General features: G+C 40.8%; 1 protein-coding gene across 9 annotated transcripts in view; it reads right to left on the reverse strand.

The window, feature by feature from the left end:
* Positions 1-14,337, reverse strand: part of dop1a (DOP1 leucine zipper like protein A) — a 344,210-nt gene that overhangs the window by 32,202 nt on the left and 297,671 nt on the right. For all 9 annotated transcript variants that reach the window (XM_072581124.1, XM_072581119.1, XM_072581125.1 and 6 more), the window contains 3 exons: positions 10,678-10,787; positions 7,220-7,369; positions 5,632-5,693 (listed from right to left, as the gene is read on the reverse strand). In XM_072581124.1, coding sequence (XP_072437225.1) covers positions 5,632-5,693; positions 7,220-7,369; positions 10,678-10,787 — 322 coding nt within the window. The remainder of the gene's footprint in view (positions 1-5,631; positions 5,694-7,219; positions 7,370-10,677; positions 10,788-14,337) is intronic.

Raw genomic sequence — 14,337 nt, forward strand, 5'->3', positions numbered from 1 at the left:
GAAATTAGGTCTGGTGTGGGGTTGGGTCTAGTCCAGTCTGGTGAGAGATCAGCTGACAAGACAGAGTTTAGGGGTCTACTCAGTGGTGGGTTGGGTCAGAAGTTGTGGTCTCGGGTCCTGTGGTTGAGGTGTCAGGTCAGGGGTAGTATAGGTGGGATATATGAGATAAGTATGGGGTCAGTTTAACTGTTACTCACGAGTTAGAATATGCAATTAATAGTTGAACATTTCCTGAGTAACTATTTAACACAATTTCATCAGAACCATTGAAGTCTCCGATTTTGAAACTTTTCAGGCATAAAGAATTTGCTTGGAGGAACATTAAATTTTTCAGCAATTGCTTTGGAGTTTGCTAACATGAGGATTCCACAGGGGCCTCATCTGCAACTCCTATTATGTTGGAATAGTGACTGTCTAGAATCGGAGAATCTGTTGCTCTGATAGATCAATTGAGAGAATCGGCTTACACCCTGATCCATGCTAGCCACTGCAGCAGTCTGTTGGAGGACTTTTCTGACCAGGAACATGGCTATGCAGCTGTGATATTGGAAAAAGTAAAATTAACTTAATTGCCAGTCTCCTCTCTATTTACATCGTCATGTTAGCTCCCAATCTCAAAGTGTTTAGATGGTTCCCATTGGCCCTTCATAATTGGGAACCTGCATATCATTCAGCAGCGAGTCCACTACAGCCTTTAGGGCCCTAGAGTAATTAATAATATTTGATTTTTAAGGGTTTAATTTAAAGAAATAAATCTTGGAAGGAGTGAAAGGCTGTGGTGCACTCTTCCTGCTCTACAGTCTTAGAATCATACAGCATGGCCCAATTCATCCATGATGACCATGTTTCCTAAACTGAAATAGTCCCATCTGCCTGCAGTTTGCTGATATCCCTCTAAACCTTTCTGAACTATATACCTGTCCAAATGTTTTTTAAATGTTGTATTTGTAACTGCCTCTACCACTTCCTCAGGTCACTCATTTCATTTATGCACTACCCTCTGTGAAAATGTTGCCCTTCAGGTCCCTTTTAAATCTTTCCCCTCTCATCTTAAACCTATGCCCTCTAATTTTGGACACCCCTTCCCTGGGAAAACAGCTTGGCTAGTCCCTACCTTATCTATGCCCGTCATGATTTTATAAACCTCTATAAGGTCCCCCCTCAGCCTCCTATGCTCCAGGGAAAAAGTCTCAGGCTATTCAGCTTCCCCTTGTATCTTAAACATTCCAGTCTTGATAACATCCTTGTAAATCTTTTTTGCACCCTTTTCAATTTAATAACATCCTTCCTAGAAGGTGGTGATCAGAACTGTACACAGTATTCCAAATGTGGTCTTATCAATGTCTTGTAAAGCTGTAACTTGATGTCCCAACTCCTGTACTCAGTGCTCTGACCGATGAAGGCAAGCATGCTAAATGACATCTTCACTACCCTATCTACCTGTGACACCACTTTCAAGGAACTATGTACCCACACCACTCTGTTTGACAACATTCCCCATTAACTGTAATGTCTGTCTTACTAAAATGCCACACCGTGTGTTTAGCTAAATTAAACTCAGTTTTTCCATTCCTTGACTCATTGACTCTGTTGATCACGATCCTGTTGTACTCTTACATAACCTTCTTTAATGTCCGCTGTCCATCAATTTTGATGTCAATTGCAAACTTACTAACTATGCCACCTATATTCTTGATATAAACTATGAACAAGCCTGGCAGGTATTGGGCCTCCAGTCTAAACAACAACGTCTACCATCACCTTCTGTCTCCTAACGTCAAGCCAATTGTGTGTCCAAAACAAAAACAGAAATTGCTGGGAAATCTCAGCAGGTCTGGCAGCATCTGTGGAGACAAATCAGAGTTAACATTTTGGGTCCAGTGACCCTTCTTCGGAACTTTGTATCTAATTGGTGAGCCCTCCTGGATCCTATGTAATCTAACTTTAATAATTTGTCTACCTCGTCAAAGGCCTTGCTAAATTCCACGTAGACAATGTCTATCGTTCTGACTGGGCATAGTTTTAGTGCTGAGAACCAGAACTCGTGCAGGATATGGCTTAAGATGCAGCTCCTGAAAACTTAGATTTCAGAGCTGGAATAGCAGCTGAGGGTGCTTTGAAGTGTATGGCTGAGAGTACTATGGATAGCATGTACAGTAGGATAGTTACTCCACAGGCTAAGACTCCACAGGCAGGGCAGGAATGGATGATCACCAGGAATAAAAAGGTGATTAGGCAGGCAGTTCAGGCATCCCTGTGGCCATTCCTCTACAAAAGTGATAAGCTGCTCTGTTCCAGGCAATCTCGTCTCAGAGGAATATAGCAACAACCAAATCTGTTGAATTATAATTGGCTCTCTGCACAAGAGAGGAGGACTAAATGTAGGAAGGCTGTTGTAGTCGGAGAATCAGTAGTAAGGGGAATAGACAGATGTTTCGCTGGCTGCGTATGAGACTCCCCAAGATGGTATGTTGCCTCCTGGGTGCCAGAGTGAAGAAAATCTCAAAGCAGCTACAGGACACTATGAAGTGGGAAGGTGAAGAGCCAGTGATCATGTTATACATCAGTACCATTGACATAAGTATGAAAAGATATGAGGTCCTAAAAGCAAACTAAAGGGAGTTAGGAAACAAATAAAAAATAGCATCACAAAGACCTCAAATCTGACAACTACTGCCAATCATATAGTAGTCAGAGGAGAAATAGCAGGATTATTTTGCTGGGGAAATGGTACAAGGGAGAGGGTTTTAGATCCCAGATGCATTGAGACCAGGTCTGAGGGAAGTGAGACTGGTACAAGTTGGATTGCACCTGAGTGGGACCAGAACTGATTTTGTAGGGGGTGTATTTGCCAGTGTGGTCAGGAAGGGTTTAAACTAAAATGAAAGAGGGATGGGAACATAGACAAGTTCATTTTATGTGAAGTTTGAAAATGGGCTCATTTAAAGCCAACTATGTGAGGACTAGACACAGAAATAGCCCCAAATTCTGGTTTATGACTGATTAAAATTCCAGTCCAAGAATTCTGCACAGTATTCCATGTATGATCTAAACCAATGTTAACATAAATTCTGGCATCTGAAGAACCTTAATTGACACCAACTATTAATTTTCTTTTTCTCTCCAGTTGCAACCAGACCTGCACAGCTTTTGTCAACACTCTGTTTCTATTTATTTTAACTTCTCCAATTTTCAATTCTATCCATCCAAAAATGAAGAAAAATAATCTTGCAGGATTACAGTGACAGAATGGGGAAAGAATTAACTGGTTTGTTCCACAGAGACCTTGAATGAACTTGATGGGTCAAATGGTCTCATTTATGCTACAAAGAGTTTATGAATCTATGGTCTCACACTTGTCAATATTGAAGTTAACGAACCAATCTCACACGCATCGATGTTTTTTGTTCTGACAGAGTTTTCCAAAATACTGCTATCCACAAATTCTGAAATTGGATTTCCAATTCTTGTACCCAAATCTTTGTAAATCATGAATTACAGTTACCCAGTACAATCCTTGTTCAAGCTTAATTTCAACTTTGTCCTTTGTTTTTGATCAATAGTTGGTTTGTTTTGTTTGTTTATTGAATATATTTCTCCAAACTCTAATTATCACCGTTTCAAATGTTTTCCACTTGTTTTCATTGTCATACAATATTATTTTCCAGGTAAATTTTCCCAAATTCTATTTTCATCCCCATAAGATCATTTCCCTTTCCAATCTATTAATCTTAGATTTAAAAAAAAATTTAAAGATCTTATTATGCTGATTAGATACTTCATAAACCTTATTTCTCTCAGCTTCACTAAGAATACAGGATTCAGCAGTGGTACTTCCCCAGTTGGACTTTTCATACATTGATTATTAAAGGTGTCCTGAACCGACTGTAAAATCTGTATTCCTTTTTCCTCTTTCCCTTAACTAATTCTTGCTGATATACTTGGAGTAGTTGAAATATTTCTTATTATTTTAGTTCCTTCACTTATTTCATACTTAAATGCATGTGTAAATATTTCTAATTCCACATCCTTTTCACTATCAGGTAATCTATGAATCTATGAGTGCCAATCAAATCTTAAAATAATTTATTTAATTTACTGCCATTATAGTGCAACAACTCAACAGCCTTTCTTTATACACTGCCATTTTCTTGCAAGGAACAAGAAAATTTTGGCGTTTGAAGTATTTTTGTTAAAAAACAATGTATCAACTCAGAAAAATCAGGAAATCTATTATTCAAAATTGATTATGAAACAATTTTAAATGGTCACTTTAGAACATAGAACATAGAAAAGTACAGCACAGAGCAGGCCCTTTGGCCCACAATGTTGTACGGAGAATTAATCCTGATGTAAAATAACTTGACCCATGCACCCCTTTTCTTACCATAAGTAATCACTGTCAGTTTACAGCAGTAACATTTATCATTTGATCGTTGTATACAAGTACATGATTGATAAAAGTGTCTATCAACTTTGGGAAAGATAAATCCCGTTGAAGTCTTTTCTGTTAACACTGCTGGTGAGTCAGCTTCAGCAAAGCAAGTGTTTGATCCAAAACCTCAGGCAAAATGCTTGCAGCAAAATTGGAGAAAATGAGGCAGTGTAACTGTAAATAGACAGAGCCAGTAAGAAAAGCACAGCCAAAGAGAAAAATAGAATGGAGACAACTCCTTCCCCTCACCTTAAAAATGTGTCCCCTAGTCTTGAAATTAATCATCTTAGGGAAAAGACAACCATCATCAACTCTATCTATGCCTGTGGTTCATTTTGGCAGTGGAGTAGGCCAAAGATGGTCATATCAGAAAGGGAGTGGGAAGGGGAATTAAAATGGCCAGGGTGGGGGGGGTAGGAAAGAGACTGAGAGCCTGTCGGCCTCTGTGGACCTAGCTGCAATGCTCAATGAACCATTCCCTAAGGTTATGTAGAGAAGACCACATCGGGAGCACCTGATGCAGTAAACAAGGTTGGAAGAGAAAGTGAGGACTGCAGATGCTGGAGATCAGAGCTTAAAAATGTGTTGCTGGAAAAGCGCAGCAGGTCAGGCAGCATCCAAGGAGAAGGAGAATCGACATTTCGGGCATTAGCCCTTCTTCAGGAGGGCTTCCTGAAGAAGGGCTTATGCCCAAAACGTCGATTCTCCTTCTCCTTGGACGCTGCCTGACCTGCTGCGCTTTTCCAGCAACACATTTTTAAGGTTGGAAGACAGGCAGGTAAACCTTGGTTGTAACTGAAAGAACTGTTTAGGACCCTGGATTTATTCCTCTGAGACAGGTAAGGAGGGGTATAATTAATCTTATGTGTACAATAAAATCTACAATAGAATTCTCAATAAACAGTATAACTAAAATGACCCATCAATTCCAAATCTCATTAACATTACTCAAATCTTTCAAAACCTGCTCATCATAAATATCTGATATTTAGACCAGAAAATGTGAATTTTCATGAGACTTAGCTCATACAAAATTGTTGTTTCTATTGAGCCTCATTTTCAATTATTTCATTTCATTTAGAAATTGCAAAAACGTTCTCATTGTCTATGCTAAAGGTCTACTATCTGAAAACTGTCAAGCCATAGGTGTGTGCAAAGAAATGGAGAGAAAAAGTAAGATGGATCACAATACTTACCCATGAGATCCCTGAATGTGGTTTTGTCATGGGTCATAAGGTGATCTATGATGGCCCTCCAACTGCAAATTTGAAACACAATATCTGTTAAAACTACAGATGAATAGAGGATACTAAAGTTGTTGCAAGCCACTATTTAACCAATGCAGACAGGCAAAATTATAAACAGCACAGTATTTATTTTTAATTTATTTTATTTAATAAGCATTTTCCTCAAAAGTCTCTTCTATTTTCCTGATGATTTTGGAATTTGGAATCAGCCTGTTTACAATGCACTTCTTTTCCTTGGGTACACACTTAACTCCCATCAATTGTGATCTCAGCAATATTTTCCACATCCGCTTTTGTTCACTTTTTCATTCCTTTGAAAGTTCTTTCTTCAAAGCTTGATAAATGTTAAATTTATTTCTATTGTTTACAACAATTCTCAGAGAAACTTTATGTTTGATGCTTTTTTTTAAACAGGATCCAGAGCTAGATTGAGTTAGCCCCAGCAAGATCATTGCACATGCTGCTTCTTTTTCCATCATTTGTGAACATTCAATATTGTTGCATTGCAAGTTAAAGTGCAAGGAAATAAATGTGAATTATTTTCCATTATCCCAAGATGAATCACACTCCTGTGATCTATCAATTTAATGTTCCAAAGTAAGTAATTTATTCATTTAACTGAAGTAAGAGAGAAAATGGGAATGACTAGATGAATGGGCTGAATGACCTCATATTGTGCAATAATGACTCTATCCTAAATGCTCTGGCATTCAGGTATCAGCATTTGATAAAGTCTCTACTGTTTATTTTATTTATCTGGATTAAAATATATTGCTCTCACTTTCTATTTGACCTTCTTGACATCTAATTTTCAAGTTGACTACTCCTTCCCTCCCTCTTTATTAATTAGTCTATTCAATCCTGCTTGGTTGAGACGCAGCACATATTAAATTCACCAAACTGGTTTACCAACCCTACTCTCCCAACCAAAAAAATTTTCCCATCAATTTGGCTGGCACGTCACACCCTGAAAATGGTATTTCATTCGGTATGCTCTGACGAAGATTAGCAATAAACCAGAAAAGAAACTTCAGTGTGCCTTTCGATCGCTTCCTCTAGAAGGGTAGTGATCAGAAGTGACAGCTCAATTGGGAATGGACATTTGTGTGAAAATATCATTACAACCATAACTGTCCCAGTAAGTTTAATTCTTAAATCTCAATTCTTCTTATTATACCTCAAGCAATTCTCTCTCCAGGACCTGATGTAGTTCTAAAACTTGCTTCAACGGGTTTTCTGGTAGATGTATTGAATAAATTTAATTAGTCTTTTGTTAGAATAAATAGATGTGTTTTCTTTCCATCTTATTCCCAGCTTTCTGAGTTTTAAACTGTTTCTTGGAATTTCAAGGGAACAATCTACTGGAACTAATGGTATCAAGTTACCTTCATGGGTTGAAAAAACATTTCCTCGACCACACCATCCAACTCAATCCACTTTCACATTCATCCTACTTGGAATACTTTTGGTAATCAGAGAACAGAGTTGGTTTTTCTGGAATATTAAGAAATAAACTGCAATCTATATAGGGACTTACTAACTAACGCATGATGCATCCATATGGAAGAAGTTAGGGTCCATAAACAGATCAAATGCTTCTTTTTTCCAAGCTCGCCTGGTATACTGGTAGCCACTCAGACTGCTTACCAATTGCACACATGCTCGGTAACTTGGGGCATTGTGAGCACTAGAAGTAAATTACAATAATTTTAGAGCCAGAAGAAAAGCTGAGCAATAGTTTATATTGAATAAAATTGAACACTGTATGTATAAGAAACCACAGAAAATAACAAGGATTTACAACACAGAATCCACAGACCCAGAAGAATCACCAGCTTATAATGCTTTAAGTGCAGTAAGTCTTAAAATGTATCAAATTCGTGTCTAATTGTACAGATGTCATTGCACATTACAATTTTCAGAGAAAGTAATCGTTATTGCTGTTCAGGTTTAAGTGTAATATGACAAAAAAAAACTTTTGCTCAATAAAAATGAGATGATTACTTAATGCATAAAAACAAAGGACATCTGTACATAAAGTAATTAAACATCTAAATTGTACAAATCAATTTTACAGAATATGTTTTCTACTAAAACTCAGCACCAACTTGCTGGTAGTGTGTCCAAGTTTGCAGAAAACAAATAAGGTGAGTGGTAGAGCAAAGCGTGCAGAGGACTGTGAAACTTTGCAAAGGGACATAGATAGTTGGGACATAGGTAGTTTATGTGAATGGGCAAATGTCTGGCAGATGGACTACAATGTTAATAAATGTGAAGTCATCTGCTTTGGTAGGAATAACAGTATTCAATAATTTGACTATTATTTGAAGGATAGAAAATTGCAACATGCTACAGTGCAGAGGGACCTGGGTATCCTTTTGCATGAATCACAGAAGGTTGGTTTGCAGGAACAACAGGTAATTAAGAAGGCAAATGTCCTTTGCTGCTCAAGGGATTGAGTTTCAAAGCAGGGGTTTATATTGCAACTGAATAGGGTGCTGGTGAGGCCACACAGAGTTCTGTTTGCAGTTTTAGACTCCTTACTTGAGAAAGGATGCAACTGGCACTGGAGGGGGTGCAGAGGAGGTTCACTACATTGATTCCAGAGTTGAGGGGGTTGGCTTACGAGGACAGACTGAGCAGACTAGGATTATAGTCATTGGAATTTAAAAGAATGAGGGGGTTCTAATAGAAACATATGAAATTATGAAGGGAAAAGATAAGATAGAAGTAAAGAGACTGTTTCCACTGATGGGTGAAACAAGGACAAGAGGGCATAGCCTCAAAAGTAGAGGCGGCAAATTTAGGACTGAATTGAGGAGGAGCTTCTTCACGTAAAGAGTTGTGAAGCCAAGGAATTTCCTGCCCAGTGAAGTAGTTGAGGCTTCTTCACTAAATGGTTTCAAAGCGAAGATTGATCATTATTTAAACAGTAATGGAATTAAGCGTTACAGTGAGAGGTTGGGTAAGTGGAGCTGAGGCCATGAAAAGATCAGCCATGATCATTTTGAATGGCAGAACACGCTTGTAGGGCCAGATGGCCTACTCCTACTCCTAGTTATGTTCTGCAGTCATCTTTCAACTCAGTATTTAACACAGCGACATTTAACTTTATTTTGGAAATTTGTCAGCACATTAGAACATCAACAGACTCGCAGCATAGTTTTGGATTAGCATAAGGTTTGTAATCAATGCATTATGAGTTCTAATCCCCAAATGTAACGTTCGGGTAGCAGTGAGGCAGTGGATTAGGCTCCCAGTGTTCTACCTGACTGTACAGCATATCTGGGAACAAACAGGAATTTTATCCTGCTGGTGGACAGAAGAGAGACAGGAGAAAAAAAAAATCTTGTAAACAAAGATAAAAAGTTTAGCCTCATCCACCCACCTAGCCCGAACAAAAAATGGGCTTGAAAGACTAGACATAAAAACTGGTTTAATTCAATGAGAGAATTAATGAAAACAGAAAATGCTGGAAATAGACAACAGATCTGATAGCAGCCTTCCAATTTCTTTCTCAGATTCCTCTCAATTCATTGATGACCTTTGCGCAGTACTACGAGTTTCTGCCTTGCACCTTCAGGTGGCTGAAGTGGAAGATTCTTGACTTGCAGATCTTTGGACATCTGGAACAGGACAGCTCACAGCTGGAATTCAGCATTTTTAAAAATCCTTCTCTGCTGCCACTTTGAGACCCAAGATTTTAATGATTAGATTAGATTACATTACATTACATTACAGTGTGGAAACAGGTCCTTTGGCCCAACAAGTCCACACCGACCCGCTGAAGCGCGACCCACCCATACCCCTACATTTACCCCTTACCTAGCACTACGGGCAATTTAGCATGGCCAATTCACCTGACCTGCACATCTTTGGACTGTGGGAGGAAACCAGAGCACCCGGAGGAAACCCACGCAGATACGGGGAGAATGTGCAAACTCCACACAGTCAGTCGCCTGAGGCGGGAAATGAACCCGGGTCTCCGGCATTGTGAGGCAGCAGTGCTAACCACTGTGCTGCCCACAAATGCTGGGGCAAAGAATGGAAGAATTGTCACCATTCTGAACAGTCAGTAGCAAGTTCCTCCTTGCCATTAAGGTCACTGCTGTCACTGTCTGAGGAGAATTTAAGATGGCTTTGAAGCATTTTTATGTCCTCTCATGGAATATTGTTTTCTGAGGGGTTTTCTGCCATCCACTGACCAATTCATCATAGTTTATGATGCAGCAGTTTTGTCTGGAAGCTTTGCACCTGGTTTCGGGAATGATGCAAGTATTTACCCAACAGTTCTCCCATTAGGTATGGAGAATTCCGCAGTAGCATAGCTAATCAGATTTCGCTAGTGTCCTAATATATTGCTGATATACAGTTGCGTTTCTCTGCAGTACACTGCATGAAGACAACTGCTCTGAACACTAAGACATTTGTTTGCTCAATTAAATCTTTACTTTTATACATTTGATGTAGTTTGTTCAAGTTGGAACTCATGCAGCTAATCTGCACACTGATGGCCTTTGGTGAGAGGCCGTTGGCAAGGTCTGGGAAATGTTCCACATACTTCAAAGTCTCTCCAACATAAGAATTGGGAAATGAAATATCAGAATGGCTAGCTGCAGGTTTATCTAATTTTCTTGTTTGGACAGCATGCAGGATTTCCTGTGTGCATAATTGAATGGTAGTGCAGATCTTACTGATAAAGGATCACTGATATAGAACCCTGGATTTCTCTTTACAGATGCTATCAGACGTGACGTATTTATATTGGGTTTTAATTCAGATTTCCAGCATCAAAGAACTATGCTTTGGAATAAAGTCTGTTTGTTAAACTGATAAATGAACAGTTACAGTCATGAATTGCAAATATTAGGCTGGAAAACCAAAAGGTACACAGAATTGAAATTCAGTAATAATGACAGTCCAGCACAAGGCAAAGTAGTCTTACAAATGGTACATGAGGAATGAAACCATAATTGTACTCTAAAGTAGAGGTACCTGTGATTACGTAGATAGGGAACAACATAGTACATAATGTTTACAAGTAATGGGATAACTTTTTCCTTTTCTTCACTGTGAAATACCATGTCCAAAAGGTGAGCCAAAACCTAAAAGACAGGAGAAAATGCATACTTTACATACAGCACACTGTAATAGGTATTCAATAATATGTTTTGTGTTGGTATTGTATAACAAAGAGTTATGGCAACAAAAAAGAGAAATTAATGGAGAACTGGAACTGTTCAGTGGACCAGAAACATTGACTCTGCTTTCTCTCCACGATGCTGCCAGACCTGCTGAGATATTCCAGCAATTTTTGTTTTTTCTTCAAATTTCCAGCATCCACAGTTGCAGAGTCATAGATATGTCATTGGTTAGGCCACTTTTGAAATATTGCATGCAATTCTGGTCTCCTTCCTATCAGAAGGATGTTATGAAACTTGAAAGGTTCAGAGTCATAGTGAAGTGCAGCATGGAAACAGACCCTTCAGTCCAACTCATCCATGCCGACCAGGTATCCTAAACTAATCTAGTCCCATCTGCCAGCAGTTGGCCAATATCCCTCTAAAACCTTCCTATTCATGTACCCACCCAGATGCCTTTTAAATGCTGTAATTGTACCAGCCACCACCACTTCCTCTGGCAGCTCATTCCATACACACACCACTCTCTGTGGGAACAAATTTCCCCTTCGGTTTCTTTTATACCCTTCCCCTCTCACCCTAAACCTATGCCCTCTACTTCTGGACTCCCCCACCCCAGGGAAAAAAACCTTGTCTATTTATCCTATCCATGACCCTCATGATTTTATAAACCTCTATAAGGTCACACCTCAGTCTCCAACACTCCAGGGAAAACAGCCTCAGCCTATCCTGCCTCTCCCTATAGCTCAAATCCTCCAACCCTGGCAACATCCTTGTTAATCTTTTCTGAACCCTTTCATGTTTCACAATATCCTTCTGATAAGAAGGAGACCAGAATTGTATGCAATATTCCAAAAGTGGCCGAACCAATGACCTCCCAACTCCTTTTCTTAATGCTCTGACCAATTAAGGAAAGCATACTAAACACCTTCTTCATTATTCTATCTACCTGCAACTTCAAGGAACTACGAACCTGCCCTCCAAGGTCTCTTTGTTCAGCAACACTCCCTAGGACCTTATCGTTAAGTATTTAAGTCCTGCTCTGATTTGCTTTTCCAAAATGCACCATCTTGCATTTATGTAAATTAAATTCTACCTGCTAATCCTCCGGCCCTTGGCCCATCTGATCAAGATCCTGTTATATTCTGAGGTAACCTTATTCACTGTCCACTACACCTCCAATTTTGGTGTCATCTGCAAACTTACTAATTATACCACCTAATTATTTATATTAATGATGAAAAGCAGTGGACTCAGCATCGATCCTTCTGGCACTCCACTGGTCACAGGCCTCCAGTCTGAAAAACAACCCTCCACCACCACCTTCTGTCTACCTTTGAGCCAGTTCTGTATCCAAATGGCTAGTTCTCCCTATATTCCATGAGATCTAACCTTGCTAACCAGTCTACAATGAGGAACCTTGTTGAACTTACTGAAATCCAGATAGGACACATCCACTGCTCTGCCCTCATCAATCCTCTTTGTTACTTCTTCAAAAACTCAAGCAAGTTTGTGAGACATGATTTCCCACGCAGAAAGCCATGCTGGCTATTTTTGATTGCGAGCAGCAGCTAAGGTAAGACTGTTTGTTTTAAAAGTACTTACCGGTAGCTGGCAGCGGTGTTTTTTTTCACTCTCTTCACAGAAAGAGCGGGAGCAGCAGGGGGAAGTGACGACGACCAGAGAGGCAGCCGAGACCCGGAAGCAGGTAGAGCGTAAGCTTACCTGGGTAGGTTTGTTTCCCCTTTAAAAGCGCGCAGCTGAAGAACCCGAGGCACTATGGAGGTAGTGCCTCCCACCCGCCCTCCTCCTCTAACCTAATAATAAGATCCGTTGTGGTAAGGAGGTAAGTGCCGAATTTTGCTTGTTGTATTCTTTAGACCCAGTTTTTTGTTTAAAATAAAGGTTAGCTTTAGAGGGATGGCAGTGAAGGCAGTGCAATGTTCCTCCTGCAACATGTATGAGGTGAGGGATGCCATGGACGTCCCTGCTGATTACACTTGCAGGAAGTGCACCCATCTCCAGCTCCTCCAAGACCGTGTTAGGGAACTGGAGCTGGAGTTGGATGAACTTCGGATCATTCGGGCAGCAGAGGGGGTCATAGATTGGAGCTATAGGGAAGTAGTAACTCCAAAGATGGCAGATAGATGGGTGACAGAGAGGGGGACTGGGAGGAAGCAGCCAGTGCAGGGACCCCCTGTGGTCGTTCCCCTCAAGAACAAGTATACCATTTTGGATACTTGTGGGGGGGACGACTTACCAGGGGTAAGTAACGGGGCTCAGGCCTCTGGCACGGAGCCTGTCCCCGCTACTCAGAAGGGAAGGGTGGAGAAGAGCAGAGCAATAATAATTGGGGACTCGATAGTTCGGGGCACAGATAGGCGGTTTTGTGGGAACGAGAGAGACTCACGTTTGGTATGTTGCCTCCCAGGTGCAAGGGTACGTGATGTCTCTGATCGTGTTTTCCGGGTCCTTAAGGGGGAGGGGGAGCAGCCTGAAGTCGTGGTCCATATTGGCACCAATGACATAGGGTAGGAGGAGTGCTGAGGATGTTAGACAGGCTTTTAGGGAGCTAGGTTGGAAGCTCAGAGTTAGAACGAACAGAGTTGTTGTCTCTGGTTTGTTACCCGTGCCACGTGATAGAGAGTCGAGGAATAGGGAGAGAGAAGAGTTAAATGCGTGGCTACAGGGATGGTGCAGGAGGGAGGGATTTCGGTACTTGGATAACTGGGGTTCTTTCTGGGGAAGGTGGGACCTCTATAAACAGGATGGTCTGCACCTGAACCTGAGGGGCACCAGTATCCTTGGGGGGAGGTTTGCTAGTGCTCTTGGGGGGGGTTTAAACTAACTCTGCAGGGGCATGGGAACCCAGACTGTAGCTTTAGGGTGCAGGACCTGGAGTGTAGGGAGGTTAGGAATATGGCATCAATCTTAAAGGAGGGTGTCTGTAAACAGAAGAGTGGCTTGAAGTGTGTATACTTTAATGCCAGAAGTATACGAAATAAGGTAGGTGAACTCGCAGCGTGGGTTGGTACCTGGGACTTCGATGTTGTGGCTATTACGGAGACGTGGCTAGATCAGGGACAGGATTGGCTGTTGCAGGTTCCAGGGTTTAAATGTTTTAGTAGGGTCAGAGGTGGGGGCAAAAGAGGGGGGGGTGTGGCTTTGCTTGTCAAAGATAGTATTACAGCGGTGGAAAGGAAGATGGACGAAGATTTGCCATCTGAGGTAGTTTGGGTTGAGGTTAGGAATAGGAGAGGTGAGGTCACCCTGTTAGGAGTCTTTTACAGGCCTCCTAATAGTCCTAGAATCGTTGAAGAAAGGATTGCGAAGATGATTCAGGAGAAGAGTGACAGTAATAGGGTGATTGTTATGGGAGACTTTAACTTTCCTGATATTGATTGGGAAAGCTATAGCTCAAGTTCGTTAGATGGGTCAGTGTTTGTGCAATGTGTGCAGGAGAGTTTCCTGACACAATATGTAGATAAGCCAACAAGAGGTGAGGCCATACTGG

The sequence above is a fragment of the Chiloscyllium punctatum genome, chromosome 11 (genome assembly GCF_047496795.1).
Source record: "Chiloscyllium punctatum isolate Juve2018m chromosome 11, sChiPun1.3, whole genome shotgun sequence".
Classification (NCBI taxonomy): domain Eukaryota; kingdom Metazoa; phylum Chordata; class Chondrichthyes; order Orectolobiformes; family Hemiscylliidae; genus Chiloscyllium; species Chiloscyllium punctatum.